The sequence below is a fragment of the Terrapene carolina genome, unplaced genomic scaffold, assembly GCF_002925995.2.
Source record: "Terrapene carolina triunguis isolate 2854851 unplaced genomic scaffold, T_m_triunguis-2.0 Scaffold97, whole genome shotgun sequence".
Classification (NCBI taxonomy): domain Eukaryota; kingdom Metazoa; phylum Chordata; order Testudines; family Emydidae; genus Terrapene; species Terrapene triunguis.
Window position 1 is genome coordinate 14,765,549 of NW_020664448.1, and position 24,341 is coordinate 14,789,889.

The following is a 24,341-nucleotide window of genomic DNA, read 5'->3' on the forward strand; positions in this document are numbered from 1 at the left end:
CCTGTTTCATGCCAGTGTTCCCGCTGAGCCACTCTGTAGGCTGGCTTTTCACCCTTACAGAATGAAAAATCACTATTTGTAAAATTTGTGGATGACTCAAAGATTGGTGGAGTGGTAAATAATGATGAGGACAGGGCAGTCATATGAGGAATCTGAACCGTTTGGTAAGCTGGACCCATGCAAACAAAATGTACTTTAATATACCTGAATGCAGAGTTCTACATCTAGGAACAAGGAATGCAGGCCAGAACTACAGAGTCGGAGACCATATGTGGAAAGCAGTGACTCTCAAAAGGATTTAGGGGTCACGTTGTCTGGGACTATCATTAGAGCACATGTCTCTCTCCCCTGAGGTGAAGACAAGTCTAGGAATGGTCTCTGCTGGGAGGGGTGAAACTTCACAGATATAGGGTAAGAGTGCAATTTTGGGAAGGATTTCTACAAACCTAAAGAAAAGTTTTGAATACATCATAAAGCAACACATACAATGAATAAGCTCTGTGATGCATTTCCAAAGCATCCCTTTAGTTTTGTGAAGCGGTGCTTTTAGTTGCTGATGTATCCTGCTCTTTTGAAAGGCTGTAACCTCACAGCAGAACACAGAGTGCTCTGAGATGTATCTGTCAGTTTCAAAAATATATCCACACAGTGGGATATTTTGTATGATGACCTTGGCTGCGCTGCATCTTGTATGACTCCTATGGCTCAGAATGTCTCTGCTATTTGATTTACTTCCATTCAGATTCTATTTCCTGGGCTTGATTCCTTCAGGATTTCTGCTGGATATCGTCATGGCCTGCAGCGGGAAGGCCCCTGGCAGCAGAATTTTTGCCTAAGTCTGATTAAAGCGGCATTATGGGCTTGCACCCATCAAAAAGTGGGTGGTGCTCTTTAGGTCCAGGTAGCTCAGAGGATGCATTATATTCAGCACATCCCATGTCACGCAGGCTCTGCTAGTTGGGGCTCCTATAGACCCTTGTGTGTAGTAAGTGATAGCTGCCCTCCTGTATGTTAGGGTGACCTCTGCTCTCACACTACAGTCAGTCCCATCTGGAGTGCATTTGCCCCAGCTGCTGCAAAGAGAATGAATCAAGCTCATTATCTATTGTTTTCTGTATCTATGTATGGTTAATTTGTACCTGCAGGTATCTCTAAATGCCCTCTCTCTGAGTTTTTCCCTCTGTTGGTTGAGGGAGGATACAACATTTTCAGCAAAGATCTCAGTAACTATGATTAATATCTGTTCTGTCTGAAGTTCTGCTGCTTTTCGAAGTGTTTAAATCTTTGCGAGTACCGAGGGAACTACTAAAACTCCAATAAAAATGAAATACTACTAACAAAAAAGGCCAAGGGATGTGGATAATTCTCTGTTGTTTGTGTGTGTATACATATAAAGAATTAAGTTAACAAGATGCATATTTGCATATATGTATAAAGAATTAAGTTAACAAGGTGCATGTCAGTCACTCACCCACTGTCCATTTTACTTGTATGGTCTATTTTGATATATATATAAAATTACACACATGCGCACACACAAACCATCTACCGAGCAATTTTCAAACTTTTTGAGCTGAGCCCCTCCTTTGAGTTACAGTTTTGGGTTGTGCCTCCCCAGCCCCATGCGTCAACTCTGGGTTTTAAAATTTGAGTAATCAGGAAAGGCCATAGGACAGGGGTTCTCAAACTTCACTGCACCATGACCCCCTTCTGACAACAAAAATTACTACATGAAGCCAGGGTGGGGTACCAAAGCCTGAGCCCCACTGCTCTTGGCGGAGGGGGTGGGGGGTGAGCAAAGCTGAAGCCCAAGGGCTTCAGCCCCAGACAGGGGACCTGTAACCCCAGCCCTGCCACCAAGGGCTGAAACCCTCATGCTTTCGCTTCAGCCCTGGGCCCCAGCAAGTCTAAGCCAGGTCGCAACCCAATTTGGGGTCCCGACCCACAGGTTGAGAACCACTGCCATAGGAGCATCCTAAGGCTAATAATTACACCATGAAAAATAGGGGTGGGAGGAAGCACTGTAATTAGTCTGCTTACAAATAATTGCTAACTTGAAAAGTAACCACTTATTTCACAGATCTTACGGCACAGCTTTCTTTTTCTTTTTTTTCATATTCATAGAATATTTTTTTCTTATGGTTGTCATGACTTTCTGCCAAGCTTTACCAGTGTGATTGTTTTCTGTAGTAAAGAAAATATTTCAACCCTCTCTTTTTGGTTTTCTTTTGCAATCTCATTTATTTAAAAAGAAGAAAAGAATTCTTTTAAAAATTCAATTAAAATAGAGTAAATTAACTTTCCTGGAGAAAACATTGTTGTTAATTAGTTGATGGAGCTGGATTAAAACAAGGAAGAGAAACATGCTGTAAACCTTTAATATTTAAAAAGAAAATGGTTATGTGGTGTCATCAGCAGGCATTGTCAGCTGCAGAAAAGTAGATGGATGTCATGTCCAGAAAGAAACTTGCTCAAGGCATTATTTGATAATCTTCACTCCTTGCTGAACTTGGTCCGGGTCAATCCTTGAAGTAACTCCACTGACTTCGGTTGAATGTAGTCCCCTCAGCCTGGGCTCAGCCGTAGTCTCTTTCAGTTTCTTGCCCCGGGGTCCCCTATGGGAGCCCCCCATGCCTGGGCAATCTCACTGTTCCCAGCAGGAGTTCAGTTCATTCCCAGGGTCCTTTTTGTACCTCAAATGCTGGCACTGCTCCCCTAGTTCCTCCACAGATTGTTGGCTAGGAGCAGCCTTACAGGGCCTCTTGCCCATATCAGGCTTGTATGTCCATCTGGCCCCACACGAGGCAGGAGTGGAAAGGGAAGGCTAGCCACTCCGCTTGCTGCGGGAGCGAATTGGGAGTCCCTAGCAGCCTCTCCTCCAGGGTAAACTTCCCTCTTTTCCTGTGGCGAGCGTCACCTTTTTAAGCTCCCCTTCTTCAGGTGGATCACATTCTGCAGGTGTGCCTAACTAGCACTGCCTGAGTGCATGAACACCTTTATATCAGCAGGATAGGGTCGTGTCCCATCTCCCACACCCCTTCCAAGACCACAGAGGTTTCTTGCTCAAGTGTCAGGCCAGTCCCTGTCAGCCTGGGGAAAAAATCCACATTTGTATGCTCTTTCCCTGCGCGTTGCTGCTCCCAGAAGCTGGAAGACTGGAGGGCTAGATACCAGTTCATAATGTGGGGGTTCGAGCTCTTCATGGAGTGTAGCCACCGCACGGGCACATGGTCAGTGACTAAGGAAAAGGGACCTACCCAGGCGGTAATACAGCCCACTGGATAGCCAGAGCTTCTTTCTCAATAACTGAATACTATCTTCCCCGGGGGAACAACTTCCTGCTTCCATATAGGATTGGGTCCTGGGAGAGCACCACTCCTGGGCTGACATCGGAAGCATCTGTATAGAGAATAAACTCCTGGGTGAAGTGTGTGTTGATGAGGACCGGTACCTGGCTTAGAAGTATCTTCAAGGTATTAAAAGCTTCATCGGACCAGTCCTCCCACTGGATGTTCTTGGTGTCTTTGCCTTTTAGCAAGGGAGCTAAACTGAAGTGCAAAATTGCAGATGAACTGGCAATAGAGTCCCACCAGGCCCAAGAAGCAGCGTATTTGTCTCCTAGTCCAGGACATGGGATATGATTTTAACGCACTAAGACTTTGTCTAACACAGGTTTCACAAGGCCTCCACCTATCCAATACCCTAAATAAATTACTTCTGTTGTGGCCAACTTACACTTTGCCAGGTTAGCTGTGAGGCTGGCCTCCTGTAGGAATGTCAGTACTGCCCTTAGGTGCTGTAAGAAATCTTCCTACATATAGCTAGAGATGACAATGTTGTCAAGGTAAGCCACGGCCTACTGCTGGTGGGGTCTGAGGATTTGGTTCATAAGATGCTGGAAAGTTGCTGCCAATCCTTGCAACCCATCCACCATTTACTCTAGTTCAAATCAGAAGTGATCTGTGCCCCATGCTGCAAGGTCTCTGCCAGTCTGACCTGGGGGAAAATTCCTTCCTGATCCAAATATGGTGATCAGTTAGACCCTGAGCATGTGAGCAAGACCCACCAGCCAGACACCTTCCCATCTCCCCCAGCTCAGAGCTTTCCCCATCTAGTGTCCCATCTGTGGCCATTGGAGATATTTGGTAATGGCATTTGTAGCATACTATTATATGCAACCTCGTCATACCATCCTCTCCATAAACTTATCAGGCTCAGTCTTGAAACAAGTAAGGGGTTTTCTCTCACTATTCCCCTTGGAAGGCTGTTCCAGGACTTCTCTGGGGATTAGGAATCTTCATCTAATTTCAAGCCTAAACTTGTTGATGACCAGTTTATATTATTCTTGTGCCAACACTGACCCTTAATTTAAATAACTCCTTTCCCTCCCTGGTGTTTATCCCTCTGATGTATTTATAGAGAGCAATCCTATCTCCCCTCAACCTTCAAAGCTCCTTAAGTCTCCTCTCATAAGATAGGTTCTCCATTCCTTTGATCATCCTAGTAGCCCATCTCTTTACCTGTGCCATCTTTCTTAAACATAGGAGACCAGAATTGCACATGGTATTCTAAACGGGGTCTCACCAGTGCCTTGTACAATGGTAATAACACTTCCATATCTCCACTGCTTATACCTTACATGAAGCATACTAGGATTGCATTATCTCTTTTCACAGCTGCATCACATTAGTGACTTATAGTCATCCTGTGATCGACCAGTACACCTAAGTCTTTTTCTTCCTTTCTCGCTTCCCAACTGCTACATCCCCAGTTTATAGCAAAAATTCTTGTTGTTAGTTCCTAAGTGCATGATCTTTCACTTTGCAGTTTTCAAGGTCATCCAAATCTTCCAGTATGCTATTCCGGTCCTCCTCCGTATTGGTGATACCTCCCAACTTTGTGCAATCCGCAAATTTTGTTAATACACTCCCACTTTTTGTGCCATGCTCATTAATGAAAATATTAAATAAAATTGGTACCAAGACAGATCCCTGAGGAACTCCAGTAGTAAACTCCCTTCAGCCTGACAGGTCACCTTTCAGCACAACACATTGTAGTCTCCACTTTAACCAGTTCCTTACACACCTTTTGATTTCATATTAATCCCCATCTTCACCAGTTTAACTATTAATTTCCCATATGGAACTTTATCAAAGGCTTTACTGAAGTTCAAGTAGATTAGATCTACTGCATTTCCTTTGTCTAGAAACTTGGTTATCTTCTCAATGAAAGAGATCAGGTTGGTCTGGCATGATCTTCCTTTAGTAATCTACCTTGGATGAAGCTTCCCCCTTGCATTAGGGCCTCAAGGTCCACAGGAAGTGCCAGTTGTTCAGGTGTCTCCCTGGCTGAGCCTGGTCCTGGGACATACCCTCCTTGGGGTTTTCTGAGTCCCCCAAGCCCACTGAGTCTGCTGTGTTCACAGGCCGGGTCTTGTCAAGGCGTTCAGCTGCAGCATTGGTCAGTTTGTTAACAAGTTGCCAAGAGAAGAGCCAATCTCGGCCAATTATCACCAGGTATGCTAATTTATCGGCTAGCTCTATTGTAACTGAATTGGTGTGGGTCCCCACTGTCAGTTCCAGTTGTACACTGGGACAAGGCTTGACATCCCCATGTATATACTGCAAGCAAATTGTCCCCTCTGGGTTCATTGGCTAACCTACTAGGGTGGCTTGCATAACCATTAGGGTACACCTACACGCCCTAATACCTCCTTCCCTTGGATCCATAGTGAGACTGTCAATTCGGGGGGAGTCCTCCAAGGGCCCTGTCTTCTGCCATCCAACTCTCTGCCTATTCCCTTTCCATCCATGGGCACTCTTTCTTCATATGCCCCTGTTGCCCACAGGAGTAGCATGTTCCCGAGCTCATCTCTGCGGGCTCCTGCCTGGTAGGGAGCAGCTGTTAAACTGTTAATGGGATCTATGTCTGAGCTCAAGGGCTCCTGGTTGTTTGCGTCACCAGACAGTTATCCAGGTGATGCCTCATCTGAGCTTGGCCCTTTGTCTTGCCAAGGTCTTTTCTTCTCTGTGCGGGTAGCTCAGGTCACTGGGGTGGGGTTTGCACTTGTTTTCTGTCACGCCCAGGGTATAGTGTCTTTGGTGGGCATCTGGTGTCATGGGTGGCCTTGGTTGACAAGAGGGCGGAGGCTACACGTGTCCCATCTCTAGCGAGCCATTGGCTGTGAGAAATTTCACCATCAGCTGTGCAGTCTTCAACAATGACTCAGGGCGATGCCGCAGTACACACTCCCAGCCCCTTACTGGAAGCATGGATACAAACTGCTCTGTTAGGACCAACCCTGCAACTTGGGCCCTGGAGCGAACTCATCACCAGCAGTGCTCTTTTAATGATTGCGCTACCACCTGGGGTACGTCTGGCAGCACTTTAGAGCAGAACATGTCTCCTCGCATGTACAGGTAATCTAAAATAACTACCCTCGCCCGATTGTAGTCCCAAGCCAGCGATGGATCAAGATTACAGTAAGCCAGTTGAGCCTGTCCTGTCAGGTAAGGAGCTAAACTAACACCCAATACTCTAGAGGGCATTGAGAGGCCAGCAGCACCCTCTCGAAGGTGGTGAGGAATGCTTCTGGATTGTCATCTGGGCCTATTTTAGTTAACTTCACCGGCACAGGTGGCAGAGCTCCCCTTGTTGTATTGGGCCCTGCCTAGCTTCTCTGGGCAGGGGCTGATGGTCTTAACTGTTGCAGAAAGTCCAGAGTTCGTGCTGCTGGACACAGTCTCCTTCAGCAGCAGCTGCTGCTGCATTGCTCGGGCCTGCTGCTGGACCCTCCACTGCTGCAACATCTGCTGCTGGGACTGCTGGTGCTGGTTGCCCTGCTGTTGTTGCTACTCCGCCAGCAACTTACACTGGTGCTCGGGAGCCATCTTGGCAGAAGCCCCCTCTCATTGGACTGGTGTGGAACCTGTTTCTGTCTCAGGGCCTTGTATCAGGCATGGGGCTTCATTGCCCGCATTGTCCCATACTTGTAGTTGGCCAGCCCTCAGCCTGGGATTGGCTATAGTCTCTTTCAGTCTCTGGTCCTTGATCCCCTATCCCCCCATGCCTGGGCAATCTCACTTTTCCCAGCAGGAGTTCAGCTCACTCCCATGATCCTTCTTTGAGTCCAGTTACCTCTAGTTCCTGGTGGTGCTTCCCAGGTCCCACCATGGGTCATTGGCTTGGAGCAGCCTTACACGGGGCCTCTTGCCTGTATCAGGCTTTCAATGTCTGTCTGCCCCCAAACAAGGTGAGGAGTGGGGCAAGGAGGCTAGCCCTGGGCTGGGCTCCCTTTACGACTGGAGCTCACTGGCAGTCCCTGGCAGCCTCTCCTCCAGGGCAAACTGCCCCTTTTCTGTGGCGAGCGTCACCTTTCTAAGCTCCCTCTTTCCAGGTGAAACATGTTCTGCAGGCGCACCTAATTGGTGCTGCCTGATTCATAGATTCATAGATTCTAGGACTGGAAGGGACCTCGAGAGGTCATCGAGTCCAGTCCCCTGCCCGCATGGCAGGACCAAATACTGTCTAGACCATCCCTGATAGACATTTATCTAACCTACTCTTAAATATCTCCAGAGATGGAGATTCCACAACCTCCCTAGGCAATTTATTCCAGTGTTTAACCACCCTGACAGTTAGGAACTTTTTCCTAATGTCCAACCTAGACCTCCCTTGCTGCAGTTTAAGCCCATTGCTTCTTGTTCTATCCTCAGAGGCTAAGGTGAACAAGTTTTCTCCCTCCTCCTTATGACACCCTTTTAGATACCTGAAAACTGCTATCATGTCCCCTCTCAGTCTTCTCTTTTCCAAACTAAACAAACCCAATTCTTTCAGCCTTGCTTCATAGGTCATGTTCTCAAGACCTTTAATCATTCTTGTTGCTCTTCTCTGGACCCTTTCCAATTTCTCCACATCTTTCTTGAAATGCGGTGCCCAGAACTGGACACAATACTCCAGCTGAGGCCTAACCAGAGCAGAGTAGAGCGGAAGAATGACTTCTCGTGTCTTGCTCACAACACACCTGTTAATACATCCCAGAATCACGTTTGCTTTTTTTGCAACAGCATCACACTGTTGACTCATATTTAGCTTGTGGTCCACTATAACCCCTAGATCCCTTTCTGCCGTACTCCTTCCTAGACAGTCTCTTCCCATTCTGTATGTGTGAAACTGATTTTTTCTTCCTAAGTGGAGCACTTTGCATTTGTCTTTGTTAAACTTCATCCTGTTTAACTCAGACCATTTCTCCAATTTGTCCAGATCATTTTGAATTATGACCCTGTCCTCCAAAGCAGTTGCAATCCCTCCCAGTTTGGTATCATCCGCAAACTTAATAATCGTACTTTCTATACCAATATCTAAGTCGTTAATGAAGATATTGAACAGAGCCGGTCCCAAAACAGACCCCTGCGGAACCCCACTCGTTATGCCTTTCCAGCAGGATTGGGAACCATTAATAACAACTCTCTGAGTACGGTTATCCAGCCAGTTATGCACCCACCTTATAGTAGCCCCATCTAAATTGTATTTGCCTAGTTTGTCGATAAGAATATCATGCGAGACCGTATCAAATGCCTTACTAAAGTCTAGGTATACCACATCCACAGCTTCTCCCTTATCCACAAGACTCGTTATCCTATCGAAGAAAGCTATCAGATTGGTTTGACATGATTTGTTCTTTACAAATCCATGCTGGCTGTTCCCTATCACCTTACCACCTTCCAAGTGTTTGCAGATGATTTCCTTAATTACTTGCTCCATTATCTTCCCTGGCACAGAAGTTAAACTAACTGGTCTGTAGTTTCCTGGGTTGTTTTTATTTCCCTTTTTATAGATGGGCACTATATTTGCCCTTTTCCAGTCTTCTGGAATCTCTCCCGTCTCCCATGATTTTCCAAAGATAATAGCTAGAGGCTCAGATACCTCCTCTATTAGCTCCTTGAGTATTCTAGGATGCATTTCATCAGGCCCTGGTGACTTGCAGGCATCTAACTTTTCTAAGTGATTTTTAACTTGTTCTTTTTTTATTTTATCTGCTAAACCTACCCCCTTCCCATTAGCATTCACTAGGATAGGCATTCCTTCAGACTTCTCGGTGAAGACCGAAACAAAGAAGTCATTAAGCATCTCTGCCATTTCCAAGTTTCCTGTTACTGTTTCTCCCTCTTCACTAAGCAGTGGGCCTACCCTGTCTTTGGTCTTCCTCTTGCTTCTAATGTATTGATAAAAAGTCTTCTTGTTCCCCTTTATTCCCTTAGCTAGTTTGGGCTCATTTTGTGCCTTTGCCTTTCTAATCTTGCCCCTGCATTCCTGTGTTGTTTGCCTATATTCATCCTTTGTAATCTGTCCTAGTTTCCATTTTTTATATGACTCCTTTTTATTTTTTAGATCATGCAAGATCTCGTGGTTAAGCCAAGGTGGTCTTTTGCCACATTTTCTATCTTTCCTAACCAGCGGAATAGCTTGCTTTTGGGCCCTTAATAGTGTCCCTTTGAAAAACTGCCAGCTCTCCTCAGTTGTTTTTCCCCTCAGTCTTGATTCCCATGGGACCTTACCTATCAGCTCTCTGAGCTTACCAAAATCCGCCTTCCTGAAATCCATTGTCTCTATTTTGCTGTTCTCCCTTCTACCCTTCCTTAGAATTGCAAACTCTATGATTTCATGATCACTTTCACCCAAGCTGCCTTCTACTTTCAAATTCTCAATGAGTTCCTCCCTATTTGTTAAAATCAAGTCTAGAACAGCTTCACCCCTAGTAGCTTTTTCAACCTTCTGAAATAAAAAGTTGTCTGCAATGCAGTCCAAGAATTTGTTGGATAGTCTGTGCCCCGCTGTGTTATTTTCCCAACATATATCCGGATAGTTGAAGTCCCCCATCACCACCAAATCTTGGGCTTTGGATGATTTTGTTAGTTGTTTAAAAAAAGCCTCATCCACCTCTTCCACCTGGTTAGGTGGCCTGTAGTAGACTCCTAGCATGACATCACCCTTGTTTTTTACCCCTTTTAGCCTAACCCAGAGACTCTCAACACTTCCGTCTCCTATGTCCATCTCTACCTCAGTCCAAGTGTGTACATTTTTAATATATAAGGCAACACCTCCTCCCTTTTTCCCCTGTCTATCCTTCCTGAGCAAGCTGTATCCATCCACACCAACATTCCAATCATGTGTATTATCCCACCAAGTTTCAGTGATGCCAACATTGTCATAGTTGTATTTATTTATTAGCACTTCCAGTTCTTCCTGCTTATTACCCATACTTCTCGCATTTGTATATAGGCATCTAAGATACTGGTTTGATCTTTCCTCCCGGTTTTGTCCTGACCCTCCTTTCTCTCTGCCAATATAGCCCACACTCCCTCTCGTCTCCGACCCATCTCCCAGGTCTCCATGTTCCCCACTTACCTGCGGGCTTTGCTCACCTGTCCCCGTCGAACCTAGTTTAAAGCCCTCCTCACTAGGTTAGCCAGTCTGTGTCCAAATAGGGTCTTTCCCCTCCTCGAAAGGTGAACACCATCTCTGCCTAGCAGTCCTTCCTCAAATAGCATCCCGTGGTCTAGGAAGACAAAGCCCTCCTGGCGACACCATCTTCGCAGCCATGCATTCACCTCCATGATGCATCTGTCTCTGCCCGGGCCCTTACCTTTGACAGGAAGAATCGAAGAGAATACCACCTGCGCTCCAAACTCCTTCACCCGTACTCCCAGAGCCCTGTAGTCACTCTTGATCCGCTCAGTGTCACACCGCACAGTATCATTTGTGCCTACATGGATGAGTAGCATGGGGTAGTAGTCAGAGGGCTGGATAATCCTCGACAATGCCTCCGTAACGTCTCGGATACGGGCTCCCGGCAGGCAGCATACCTCCCGAGATGAAATGTCAGGGCGACAGATGGGCGCCTCCGTCCCCCTCAGCAGAGAGTCTCCGACCACCACTACCCTACGTTTCCTATTCGCAGTGGTGGCAGCAGACCTCCCAGCCTTAGGGGTACGAGGCTTCTCCTCCTTTACTGTAGGGGGTGATGCCTTCTTTCCTGTATCAAGAAGAGCATAACGGTTACCTATTACCACAGCGGGAGGGTTCGGAGCAGGGGTGGAGCACTGCCTGCTGCCAGAAGTAACCAGCTGCCAGTGTCCACCCTGAGCCATCTCCTCCTCCACCAGTGGTGTATCAGCAGTCCTGTGTCCTGGGACAGCTACCTCAGCTGTCTCCACATGGACACTGTCCAGGAATTGCTCGTGGATTCGGATGCTTCTCAACCTAGCCACCTCCTCCTGGTGCATGAATGTTTGTTAGCCTTTCAATCGGGGGATGGGAGCGTGTCCCATCACAGGAGTTACACTTGGAACCCTTGTGTTTTACAGAGAAACATTTCTTGTGACTGTCCTTAATATAACGATTAGTGAAAACAACATAAGCAGCATTCAGCTACGTGCTACTTTATTTCAGTGCTGTACAGAAGGAAAGAATAACCACTGGAAGGATGGCATTTGATGTACAAAAAGGCTGTATATTACACAGTCTCCACTCTAGAGACTTGGCTTGTGTTCACATAGCAAAGGGCAATAGTCCATCACATGCTAGTACAAAATCTACGTATAAAATTTCCTGGCTTATTCCTTTATTAAAAAAATACTATGGAATCCTCTTATAGGAATAATAATACTTGCAGAGCTTTGTATGTTCCAGTAGTTTATGTACTATGGTAATAAGGACATTAGAAATATGAACCGTGTCAATAGACCTCTCACCCACTCTTTGCCCCCCATCCAGTTTGGTTTCTCCCTCAGAACAGAAAGCCAGATGGAGTCAGCCTCTGTTGCGCTTTGTGAAACTTTCTTCATGTTCCATGTTTTCTTTTCTGTTTGTGCAGCAGCTGCTCTTTCAATGTATTTTCCCCACATAATCAAGCATCAAAATCTGGATCCATGGAGGAGTGAGGCAGAAAGGTTGCAGGTGCACTGCTTGCCGGCTCCTTTTGTTCTGCTTGTACATGCAGGCTGAGATCCACCAAGGAACAGTATCCATCAGTGTCCCAGTTGGATTCCTCTGGCTCATAATCGCATCCTGATGTTGCAACCTGGCAGCCTGGCTGTCTTCACGAGGAGTGACTACCTCATCTGGTCCTGGTCTTGTTTCCACATTACGGCAGTTCTGCAGCATCTTCTCATGCAACACAGACAGGTATCTGATAGGACCAGGGGTGAAAGTGAGCCGGTACAGGCCGGTACTCTGTACTGGTAAGAACCCGACCGGCCCATACTCAGCCCACATTAAAGCACTGCTGCGGCAAAGGGAGCAGTTGCCCTGGGGCTGGGGCTCCGGATGCTGCTGCCACTAGCCAGGCGGCCTGAAAGGGCTGGTTGGGGGATGCTGACCCCCAGCCCCGCCCCTTTTGCCCAAGCCCCCACCCCTCTTCCGGGGGCCAGAGGCCCCCGTCCCGTCCCCCCCAGCCCATACCGGTAAGTGGCCTAACTTACTTTCACCCCTGGATAGGACATGATTGTCTTACACAGCAGAGCAGTGATGCAGACACCATTAGTCAGTGCCATGAAACCCAGGGTGTCTGCCTCTAAGATTTAACAAGATTTGGATCTGCTGGGTTCTTCTCTTGTTTCCCAAAAAAATTTCAGGGCTTCTTCTCTCAGAAAGTTAGCTCTCCCTCCATCTGCACCTACACATCTCTTCCCCTGAGATTTAGCAGTAACCATACCCCCTTCTTCCCATGACATACCTCTGAGAGTATGTCTAAACTGCAGCTGGGAGGTGTGATTGCACCACATATAAGCCTACCCAAGCTAGCTTTGATGAAGCTAGGTTGCACATCAGTGAAACCATGGCAGCACGGGCAGTAGCATGGGCTAGCCATCCAAGTACAAGCCTTCTCTTGACCCTGGGTATGTACTTGGGTGGCTAACCCATGCTGCCTCCCATGCTGCCGCAGCTTCACTGCTATTTTTAGTGAGCTAGCTCGATCAAAGCTAGCTCAGGTATGCCTACATGTGGTGCAACCTCCCGATTGCAGTGTAGCCGTGCCCTGAGTTGGATCCCTTGTAACTAGTTTTATCAATGAATACTGGGCATATTTTATTAATCATGTAGCCAAGACTATTAAAAAGCAACGTTGGATGAAGCAGCAAGAGGAGATCGGTCTGCTTATATTTCATTCCGATTATAAACCCCAGAGTTATGGCTTCCTGCATTTAAATGCATTCTACAAGTTGCTTCATCCACCAATCCTTCACCGGACAATGGAAGCCAGTACTTATATCTAAGGACCTTTTGAACAAAGAAATCAAAGAGATTCTCTTGCTGAGGTTCCAGAAGTGCTGAGTGTACTTCAAGACACAACTTGTAGTTCGGACCTATGTGTACTCTGGCTGGTTAAGGCCAGTTGAGAGACTCTGGGCTCATTACTGGAGATTGTCAGTGCCTCCCTTTGGGATGGCAGACTGCCAAGTTCAGCTCTCTCTGTTCAAGAAGTTCTACCTTGGCATTGGCAGTCTTCGCAATTGTTAACCTGAATTGAATTTCTGGTTTGGGGAAGAATTGTTGAGAAGGTTGTGGAGAAGCAGTTCTGGAGATATCTGAAATCTTCAGTTTCCCCTGAGCCTGGTCAGTCTGATTTCAAACCTGGGTATAGGTCAGAAACCACACTGATGGAATTTGTTGACAGTCTTCTCTTAGTGATGAATGTGTCCTTTCTGATTCTTTGCAATTTGACAGTAGCATCTCATACAGTTAGCCACAAGGTGGATGTCTGTCTGTCTTATCTGATCATGGCATCACAGCATCAAGTCTGTTTCCATATGGCTGTATAGTCCAATCTGTGAGGTGCAAGATCACGAACAGGTATCACACAGGAATGTGCAGACTCCCACTGAAGACTTGGCATGACACTTGGCCCCTTTTTCCATCAGTTATATCACCTGTCTTCCTCATAATGTTTACAACCATTATTGATAGTTGCACTCCATTCAGATCTGGCTGTGGCCATGTCTTCAAAATTATCATTTATGCTGCACGAGGTGAGATTCTGCTTAGGGGGGTGTCTTTGAAGCATTTCATTGATCACCCCTCCTGCACTTTCCAAGTTTCAGCTCGCCATAGAAAACGTATTTCGCAGACAGTCACGATAACATGTCCGTTTAAGCTGAGCTTTGATGATCATCACCTCAATACTAGATGTTTTTGCTCTTTCAAGGATATTAACATTTGAGACCTGGTCTCACCAGTGGAGCTTCTGAACAGAATGGAGACAGCGCATGTGGAAATTTTCAAGTTGCTTGAGGGATGTGTGGGTGGGTGTGTGGGTGTAAATCTGTCCATGTTTCATACCCATATACAAGGGCTGCTGTTACTGCTACCTTGTATATCATCAGATTTGTTGACTGTTTGGTGGTGCGCTGGATGAGTAGCCGAAGGTGAAGTCCTCCAAAGGCCTGGCTTGCTTTTCATATTCTAGATGATGTGTCACACAGTTAAACAGACTCATAGCTTTATCTCTCAATGACTGGAAGAAATAAGACCCGCATTAAAACCATTTGGCTTAAGACCAACCTGAAAAGGGAGGCAAGAATGCTGTTCAGTACAGGGAAGCCTCCTGAGGGCTTAGGAGAGTGTATGATTGTGACGGGTTGGATCACAGAAACCCCCTTGGGAGCTGCCACCCGATGTGCCAAGACTACCCCTGCTTTTGTTTTCCCTGCCAGCTCAGGACTCCAGCACCCCGTCTTGCTGAATTAGACACTCCAGTATGATCACACAATGATCACCTCATAAATTGAGGTTGGACCACAACTTCTTTGACAAAGGGAAGAGACAATTAGGTGCATCTCTGCTTCTAGACTCCCAAAGAGCAACAACAGTGGCCACAAATGCCCTTTTCCATCCAAGCCTTTGCACAATGCTTCTAGGCTGGAGCGAGTCACAAAGGCCACTCAGAAATTTCAGCAAGTGCTGCAGAACCAGGCTGTCCACCTCCTGAGTAGGGTGGGAGAACAAGGGTATATTCTACCTGGGTTTCATATTCTGAGATAGCTGCCTGCAAATTGCCTGGTTTCGTTCAAGGTATTGGTTACAGTCAGCAAACCTCTACATGCCTTCTGGTCCGGCTACTCTAGGGGCCACCTCTCTGTCTCTCACCCATCACAGAACCTATTCTTATCTGAACCACTTAGTGAGCTGGAACTACAGAGGCCATTGCCTCTGTAATCCACTACTCCCAGGGGTTTGCCTATGATTGGCCACATTTAGAAAACCCCTAAGACTCATCTCTCTTTCTAGCCTTTTTTCATAAGTACGAGCTCATTTTCCCTGTGCTCTCAGTGTCCTCCTTATTTCTGTCCTCTTAAAAACTTGGTTCCCAGGTGATCACAGGGTGTTAGCATCTTACTGTACAGGGAATTGTTTTCTGCGTTCATCTAGTTGTTGTTGTTGTTACATATGTATTTATTTATTTGTATTACCAGAGTGCCTAAGACCAGGACCCTGTTGTGCTAGGTGCTGTACATACACAGAACAAAAAGACAGTCCCTGCCCTAGGGAGCTTACAGTCTAAGCCATGTATGTTGGGCATAAGGCACTGGACTGGGACTTAGGGGATCTAGGTTCAGTTCCAGGTTCAGCACAGGCATCCTGTGTGACCTTGAGCAAGTGGCTTTCTGTTTTTCTGTGCTGACCTCAGTTCCCCATTTGTAAAATGCAGATAATACTTCCTTTCTTCCACCATTTGTCTGTTTAGATGGGGCAAGGACTGTTTTTCTACTGTGTCTTGCATAATAGGGCTCTGATTTCAGGCGGTGCATCTAGGTGCTACTGTAACACAAATAACAATGAATTAGAATACTGGCAATTATATGTCTATTTTTAATTACATTTGAATGTTTAAAACACACCATAGGTGTATCAAGGACTTCATTATTCTCTAGAGAACCAGCTAATCCTAATGTAATTTAAATAGCGTCTGTTTTTTTTGTTCTTGTTGTTGCTTTTATGTAAGCATGGTTGGAGAAAAGAGAATCCCTCAGCTCCCCCTGGTGTGAAAATTGTACTCCTACTATGTCAAGCAGAAAACAAATGTGATTTGTGTGGCTTTGATCAGTCATTTTTACAATGCTTTTCTACTGCTGTAAAGCAGAATAATACTGTCACAAATTTTAAATTAACAAAATAGGCCTAGAAGGGGTCGGTAGCTCTTGTGTGTTCAATTAATGTCAGGCTTGTAAAGTTCTCAGACAATAAGGGCAACAAATACTCAACTGATAGAGGCGAAGAATGGGGAATCTACAACTTAATGGATCTTTGTGTTTTAATAATAATCTCTGATTGCAGTTCCCAGGACCTGGGCATAAAATAAACCAGCAACCAGGAAACTTGTGTGGGGTTGTTTCAGCATTCACTTTTACAAAGATTTGAAATAGCTATCCCACTGAAGTGTAGGAAGAGCAAGCAACCATATGGTACCTTCACTTCAGGCCTCATTACTGCAGACAACTTTAGCATACACATCTATGCAATCTTTGAGTGCTATTCCCTAAGGATATCATTGTGAGTGCACAAGTGTGCCCAGGGCCAGAAATTCTTTAATAGCAGTGTCCACTGGTCCACACCTGCATCCTGTCCCCCGTTGTAAGCCCAACTTGGGATCCCTTTGTAACCTAGCACAACAAAAACAGATACTGTTCTTGGGCTGCCCATGGCCTCAGCTCCAGAGGGGACGCCTTCCTGGGGAAGTGGTCAGAAGCACTGATGTACACTTTCGCTCCCACCCCTCTGCTTCCTTGCATACTCAAGAAGATCAAACTTGATGGAACAACGGTGATCCTGATAGCGCCTTAGTGGCTGAGGCAAATCTTGTTCACTACCACCCTATAGCTAGCCTCACACCATCCATTTACCTACAACCATTCCTGGGCCTGCTGTCCCAGAACATGGCCAGGATGAACCATTCCAGCCCAGCATCCCTACATCTGGCAGCATGAGTTTTGGATAGACAACCAACATAGAGAGAACCTGCTCTCTACGAGTTCGTCAGTTACAGCTGGAGACCTTTTATGCAGATACGTTACTCCGCTAAATGGAAACAATTCTCCCTTTGGTGCCAGCACACCCCAGCAGGTAACCGGTGATCAGGACTCCCCCTCATACTGGAGTATCTTCTGTCACTCAAGACATCCAGCTTGACCTGAACCTTGTCTTTTCTGCTCACAAGAGACCACCGTTTGAATCTTTAGCCTCCCATCCTCTCCTGCGCCTATATAAGTGACCTTCTTAACAATGATTAACTCTGCTAGAAGGGTTGGAAATCTCAGAGCCCTTAAGGTAGATCTGACTTGTACAGTTTTTCACAAGGAGAAGGTTTTGTTGCGGCTACATCCTATGTTCACCTCTAAAGTGCCTTCTGAGTTCCATCTTAACCAGACTGTTCACCTTCCAATGTTTTGCCCTCAGCCTCACCAAAGCATGGAGGAAACAATACTCCATTCTCTGGATGTGTGCAGGGCTTTATCCTTCTACCTGCACAGAACAGCACCCCTAAATTCTTTGTTGCTATTACTGAAAGAATGAAGGAGAAGGCTGTTTCATCCCAAAGGCTCTCTAGGTAGATTTTCTCCTCCACTATTCTTTCCCATAATGTTATGAAAGCCCCTCAGGGACCATTCTGCAAGAGTCCAAGTGGCATCAATAGGGGACACACACCCCCCTCCCCCGCCGCCCTCTTGGAGATATGCAGAGCAGCTGCTTGGGGTTCCATACAAACTTTTACCAGGCATTATGCACTGGTCCAAGCTTCTGCTGTGGATGCATCATTTGGCTTGGTGATCCTCCACTCTGTGGCACAGCATACCCTCCTCCTCAACGAACACTGCTTGGGAGCCACGCACAGTGAATACCCATAGAGACCCACACTTGAAGAAGAAAGGAGGTTACTTAACTTATAATAACTGGATTTCTTCCAGATGCATAGGCTCTATGGATAAACATGGCCTGCCCTACTTTCCCTCTGTTTGTGTCATCTTCTGATTCATGGTAGAGTTGGAACTGGAGAGGCAGTCAGTCTGGGCCACCCTTATGCCCTCAGCTAGGAGCACAAGGAGGTGCAGGGCGGAGGTGTGGACCAGGCTATTGAAGAAGTTGTGGTCTCAGGCGCAAAGAGCGTGTGTGCACACAGTGAATACCCATAATGACCACACATCTCAAAGAATTCCAGTTACTATAAGTAAGCCATGGCTTTCTGGAACTATAACTGGGATTTGAAAAATAAAAGACCATATTGCCCAATTCCATTACTGTTCTCAACCTGAAAAAAGTCTTTCCTTTCTAAAATGTCCATGCTGTTGTGTGTGCGCAATGGGATGAAGGCAACGTTAGTAGTGAAAGAATGTAGTTTGCCACCTGATGTATACACTAGAACCCCATTTATCTGTACCGCTGTTATCCAGCTCTTTGTATTAACCGAACAACTGCCACGCACAGGTCCAGAAGCAGGTGGTGTCTCCTGTGGCCACTAGATGGGGATGCAGCCTCACACTTCCCCATTCTTTAGATTATCCAAATTTTTGATAATCTGATCGGCCCCGTTCCCAATTAGATAAGATAAAGGGGTTCTGGTGTGTTTGTTTTTCCATATGTATATTGCTATTTCTCCGAGATGTTCTCTGAGGCAATGCATTTTCAGCATATTCTGTCTCTTATCTATTTAGATTATGAACTCTTCAGGGCAGCAACGGTCTCTCTCAAGGTCTGTACAATACATAGCAGAAAAGCGGAGGCCCTGGTCTTGATTTAAGTAGTCGCTATTGGAATATTGTAATAACAACATGGGATAGAAGGAGAAATAGATGCACAACTGCTGCTGTTGTCATGCATGGGAATTCTTCTGTGCCCAACATAAGAGCCCATCCTTACTCAGGCAAAACTCATGTTGGAGTGACCTCAGTAAGGACTGGACCCTAAACATTTGTCACGGCAATATGACAACTTTTTTTTTTCCTCATCACTTTACATTTCAAGGTTCGCTACAAATATTAGCTAGTTAATCTCTCAAACCCCAGTGAAGTCAGTGAGTATTAATATCGCCATTATTCAAATGGAGAAAATGAGATGGACATGTTATTTACTTGTTCAAGGCCACAGAGTCAGCACCAGAGAATGGGTTAGATCTCAGTCGTCACTGGTTCTCAGTTCTGGGCCTTGCTTCTGGACTGTTGGTTTTGCTAAAGGGTTACCATGCTTTTTGAATCAACACCCTCTGGTCAGGTGTAAAGGATTGCACAGATTGCTCACCAGGGATTTTTGGTATAAGAAAGGCCACTCAACTCCACTACCACCACATCCCATGGTGTGCTAGGGAAATGAGCACCAAGGTTGCAACTGTTTTGCTTTCAAGCATTTTTTTTTTAATTCATCTTTGCTTCTCTTTCAGGTGTGAACAGAAAAGTGGTCTATTCCCTAGCAGACTCCGCAGATGGTTACTTCTCTGTGGATAGGTCATCAGGAATCATTATTTTGGAGCATCCTCTTGATAGAGAGCTGCAGCCTTCCTATAACATCAGTGTAAAAGCATCAGACCAGAGCATTGTGTTGTCCCTGTCTTCATTTGCCACAGTTACCATTACAGTGCTGGATATTAATGACAACCCTCCTGTATTTGAGAGACGAGACTACCTTGTTACAGTGCCTGAAGATACCTCACCTGGCACCAAAGTACTGGCTGTTTTCGCAACAAGCAAAGACATTGGTACCAATGCAGAGATTACCTACCTCATCAGGTCTGGAAATGAGAAAGGGAAATTCAGGATCAACTCAAAGACGGGTTTGTAATACAACACTCACGAAAAGAGTCTCTCTAACTACTAGTGCTTTGGGGAAACCTGTAGAACTCAATGAGTTCCAAAGACAGCTCTATAGATGCTTTCATTGTGGAATTAGTTTTAGACAAGTTCCACATGAAAAAGAGTAGTATGATTTAGGGCCAGATTCAGTCACAGGTACTCAAGTGGATAGTACCTTGCTCCATGAATCAGTGGCCTAGGATGTTATAGGCTCTGAGTACGGATAGCAGAAACTAGTCCTTGGGGCCCAACTATGCAGCCCTTACTCACAGTCATGAACACTTACGCACAGTGGAGCACCTCAAGCGCTCGCCAGTGTGAGCAAAGGCTCTGCGATCCTGCCCTTAAGGACTAACCTGCTGTGCAACCCAAATGTGACTCGCTGCTGATGCTCAGCAGATTGGGAGAAGATTGATCAATGGACAGAGTAGTAAGGGCTTGTCTCTGGCCTTACATTTATAACCCTGTAGAACTGCGCTGACTTCAGTGAGGTTGCTCCTGATTTACAGCACTGTGAAAGTAGGCGTAAACCCTTTATGCTTTTATTATATGTAACAAGTTTTTAAAAGAACAGCTTGCTTGGCTTTTTCATAGAAATACCCAGAAACACTGGGTATTCCAAAAGGCTACTGCTGTTTCAGTTTCCTGGTTGGGATCTATTTCCCATTAATTATCCCCATTAAGTAACAGCAGTGAGCTGTCAGGATTCCCTCATCCCACAATATTCAGGAAGAGCCATATGGACTTGCCACCTGAGGTTCTTACCTGATTGATCTGTAGTGTGAAAGCTGAAAGTAACAGTTGTTTAGGGGCAGCTATAAATGTAGCCCATAGCCTAGAAATACCCAGAACAACACGTTATCTCACTTACACTATTCTGTGTAAAAAATTCCCCTTCTCTCTATGGAAACTCTTCACTTACAGTTAAAAGGCTTTTTAAAATAACTAATGCAAGTGTGTTTTAACGTCGGTTTATTTCAGCAAGGAGTAGCTGAATTTATACATAAGCACCATGGAAAGAAATACTTAAATATTGTTAAATTTTCATTTGACAATGAAGCCAAGGAGATAAATCAATAAAAGACAGAGGTGAAGTTTAATTGCACAAGAAGAAAATAGCATTTATTATTCATTAATGTGTGACAGCTTCATTATTACCAGTTTAGATGCAGGAGCTGAGATTCCAGACAGTCATGTACTGATGTAACATGCCTGATCAGGGCTTGAAAAATAATCCCCCTCAGTCATGCCATTTATCAATGGGAAGTTCCTGCTAGCAAGTGCAGACTTCTCCACAGGTCCTCTTCAGCGCTCCTGCTCTCACCAAGTCATGCCGAAGGGGGAGTAATGCTTATCTGGCTGGGGTTGCTACTCAGCCCTTCACCTTAGTGGCCAATGTACCTCCCTCAATGCATTTTACTCAGTGCAAAAAAACCTCTGGCTAATGACTTGTATTTAAAGTGATTATCTCCTAAGGGTAGCATTGGTACATAAAGTGAATAAGATGAAAATGTATTCAAATCATTGGATAAAGAGAAATTCTGCTCCTGCAGTGTTGTGAGACCGAGGTCAACATTGTTAAACCTGGTTGCCTGAAGTTAGGCTCCTAAGTCCATATTTAGGCACCTAAACAAAAATAACCTAATTTTCAAAGCTGTTGATCACCCAACAGCTCCCACTTCAGGTGGAGTTGTGGGTACTTAATGCTATGGAAAAATCAGACCTCTTGTATTTAGGCTCCTAAAGATAGATTTAGGTGTCTTTAGCCATGTAGATTTGAAAATTTTGGCCAGAATGTTTATTGGGTTCAGAACATTGAGCTGTGAATCAAGATTTCTGGATTCTATTTCCAGTTCTGCCACTGACTCCCTGTGAGCCCGGGCAAGTCATTAAACTGTGCTTTCTCCATTTACCCATCTATGGCACTGGTGTAATAAAAGCTACCTTTAGTGGTGCCATTAATCACTCTGAATCACTGGAAGGTCCTGTCCTGAGAAGTGTTATAGAAGCTCAAGTTATTGTATCTTTCTTTAATTTATACAAGAAGAAATGCGGATGTCTAATTGTATGTTTTTTTTGGATTTGCTGGCATTATCGTTTCAGTAGCATCATGTGGTATTTTGCTATGGTGTTAAATAATGTATTCTATTCTATATCGGTAATTTTTTGGCTATAACTATGCTGATAATATTACTGTTCACAGAGTTTGCTTCTTTAGATCTGTTAACATTCCTTCTCATCTTTCAAAGGATCCATTTCTGTAATTGAAGCTCTGAACTATGAAATGTGTAAGGATTTTTACCTAAGAGTGGAAGCAAAAGATGGAGGTACGCCCGCCCTAAGTGCTGTTACTACAGTGAACATAAATGTAACGGATGTTAATGACAATGCACCAAAATTTAATCAAGAGGCCTACAATGCGGTCATCAGTGAGGATGCTTCGGTTGGTGATTCCGTGATTATGGTGAGTATAATATATATGATTTCAGACAGAAACTCAATAAAAGGTGTTGCGATAAATAACTGTGTTTGCATAAGCATATAATAAACGATTATTCTGTGGCCGCGCAGATGATAAACTGTAATAGCCACTGCACCTTTGACCACCTCACCTGCCGTCTGTCTGGTATTCTGTCTCTTCTAGAACTACTTTTAATGTTCCAAACTGCCAATCAACTTTCAAAGCAGCTGCCATTTACACCCCCCCTCAAAAAAAAGAACCCGCAAGATAAAATGTTTTCTTTTTTCCTCTCAATTTTGCACTCCGCCTAGGCATAATTTTGCCCTGGACCCATGACAGGTGACGTCTGATGTCTTGTGGCTCATCAGAACTAGAAACACATAATGTTTCTCTTTGGAGAGGCAGAATTTATGGCTTTCCAGTGAAATAAAAAGTGTTTGAATCTAGCCCTGCTGGCATGCAACATAGCATACCTCAAAATCACAACTACTACTGTATCTGAGACATCTGGCTTTAGTAGGGAAGGGCTGTGTAAATGAGTAGCATTAAAAGATTTTAAGGCTGAGATTTTTCAAAGGCTCCTAAGGGAGTTAGACATCCAGCTGCCATTAAATGTCACCTAAAGCCTTTGAAAATCCCACTCTAGAGCGTCAACAAATTTTCTAAAATAACTTCTCTCTAAAATGTGGATAGCCATCTGTCTTGGATGGTTTAGACGTAACAAATCCTGCATGTAGTTTTCAGTGGTTCACAGTCATGCTGGAAGGGCATAATGAGTGGGGTCCCGCAGGGATCGGTTCTGGGTCCGGTTCTGTTCAATATCTTCAGCAATGATTTGGATAATGGCATAGAGAGTACACTTATAAAGTTTGCAGTTTATAAGTTTACACTTATAAAGTTCACAACTTACTGATTACACTTATAAAGACACCAAGCTGGGAAGGGTTGCAAGTGCTTTGGAGGATAGGATTAAAATTCAAAATGATCTGGACAAACTGGAGAAATGGTCTGAAGTAAATAGGATGAAATTCAATAAGGACAAATGCAAAGTACTCCACTTAGGAAGGAACAATCAGTTGCACACATACAAAATGGGAAATGACTGCCTAGGAAGGAGTACCGCGGAAAGGGATCTGGGGGTCCTGGTGGATCACAAGCACTGGAATAAATTGCCTAGGGAGGTTGTGGAATCTCCATCATTGGGAATTTTTAAGAGCAGGTTGGACAAACACCTGTCAGGGATGGTCTAGATAATACTTAGTCCTGCCTTGAGTGCAGGGGACTGGACTAGATGACCTCTCGAGGTCCCTTCCAGTTCTATGATTCTATGATTTTCTATTCTTCTATGTTAGCAGGGAGTTAGACAAAATGATCCTTGCAGTCCCTTCTAACCCTGTGATTCTATGTGGCCTAAACAAAATGTATGATCATATGCAGCGATATGAAGGGCTCATTGGTACTTGTTTCATATGTCTTGTATAACACACACACACAGGCTTGCCCCTTGCAAATAATCTTCCCATTCCAAATTCATGATGAGAGAACTTTTAGACAAACATGCTCTGTCCAGTAAGGTATATCTACTAACCTGACGGAATGTAAAGTTATTCCTTTGGGGTTTTGATTTCTTATTGTACCATAGAAATATTTCTTAATCTGTATAGTTAATTTTATTCTTCTCTCAAAAAGTTGATAGCAGAAGACCAGGATAGTCCTACCAATGGCCAGATTCATTTTTCCATAGTGAATGGTGATCGGGACAATGAATTTTCAGTTGATCCTGTTTTGGGACTTATAAAGGTTAAAAAGAGATTGGACAGAGAAAGGGTAAGATAACATGTGTTGGGCTTTCTTCTAAACTTACTAGAAATTGCATATGTATATTGACTTCAGCTGTGCTGCTGGCTTTCTGCATGACTGCAGGCTTGTCATTCATGTAGTCTGCAATTGGTACTAAAAAATATTCCATCATCTATTTCTAATATTGCCCAATTCACTCCTTTCACCCCAGTCCTTTCTACAAGTAAACTGATCTTGAAATG

At 44.8% G+C, this 24,341-nt stretch overlaps 1 protein-coding gene across 1 annotated transcript in view; it reads left to right on the top strand.

The window, feature by feature from the left end:
• The window catches only part of FAT3 (FAT atypical cadherin 3), a 570,769-nt gene that overhangs the window by 487,210 nt on the left and 59,218 nt on the right, over positions 1-24,341 (top strand). The window contains exons 14-16 of the mRNA XM_026651587.2: positions 19,430-19,819; positions 22,088-22,302; positions 23,989-24,126. Of these exons, the coding sequence (XP_026507372.1) occupies positions 19,430-19,819; positions 22,088-22,302; positions 23,989-24,126 (743 nt within the window). The remainder of the gene's footprint in view (positions 1-19,429; positions 19,820-22,087; positions 22,303-23,988; positions 24,127-24,341) is intronic.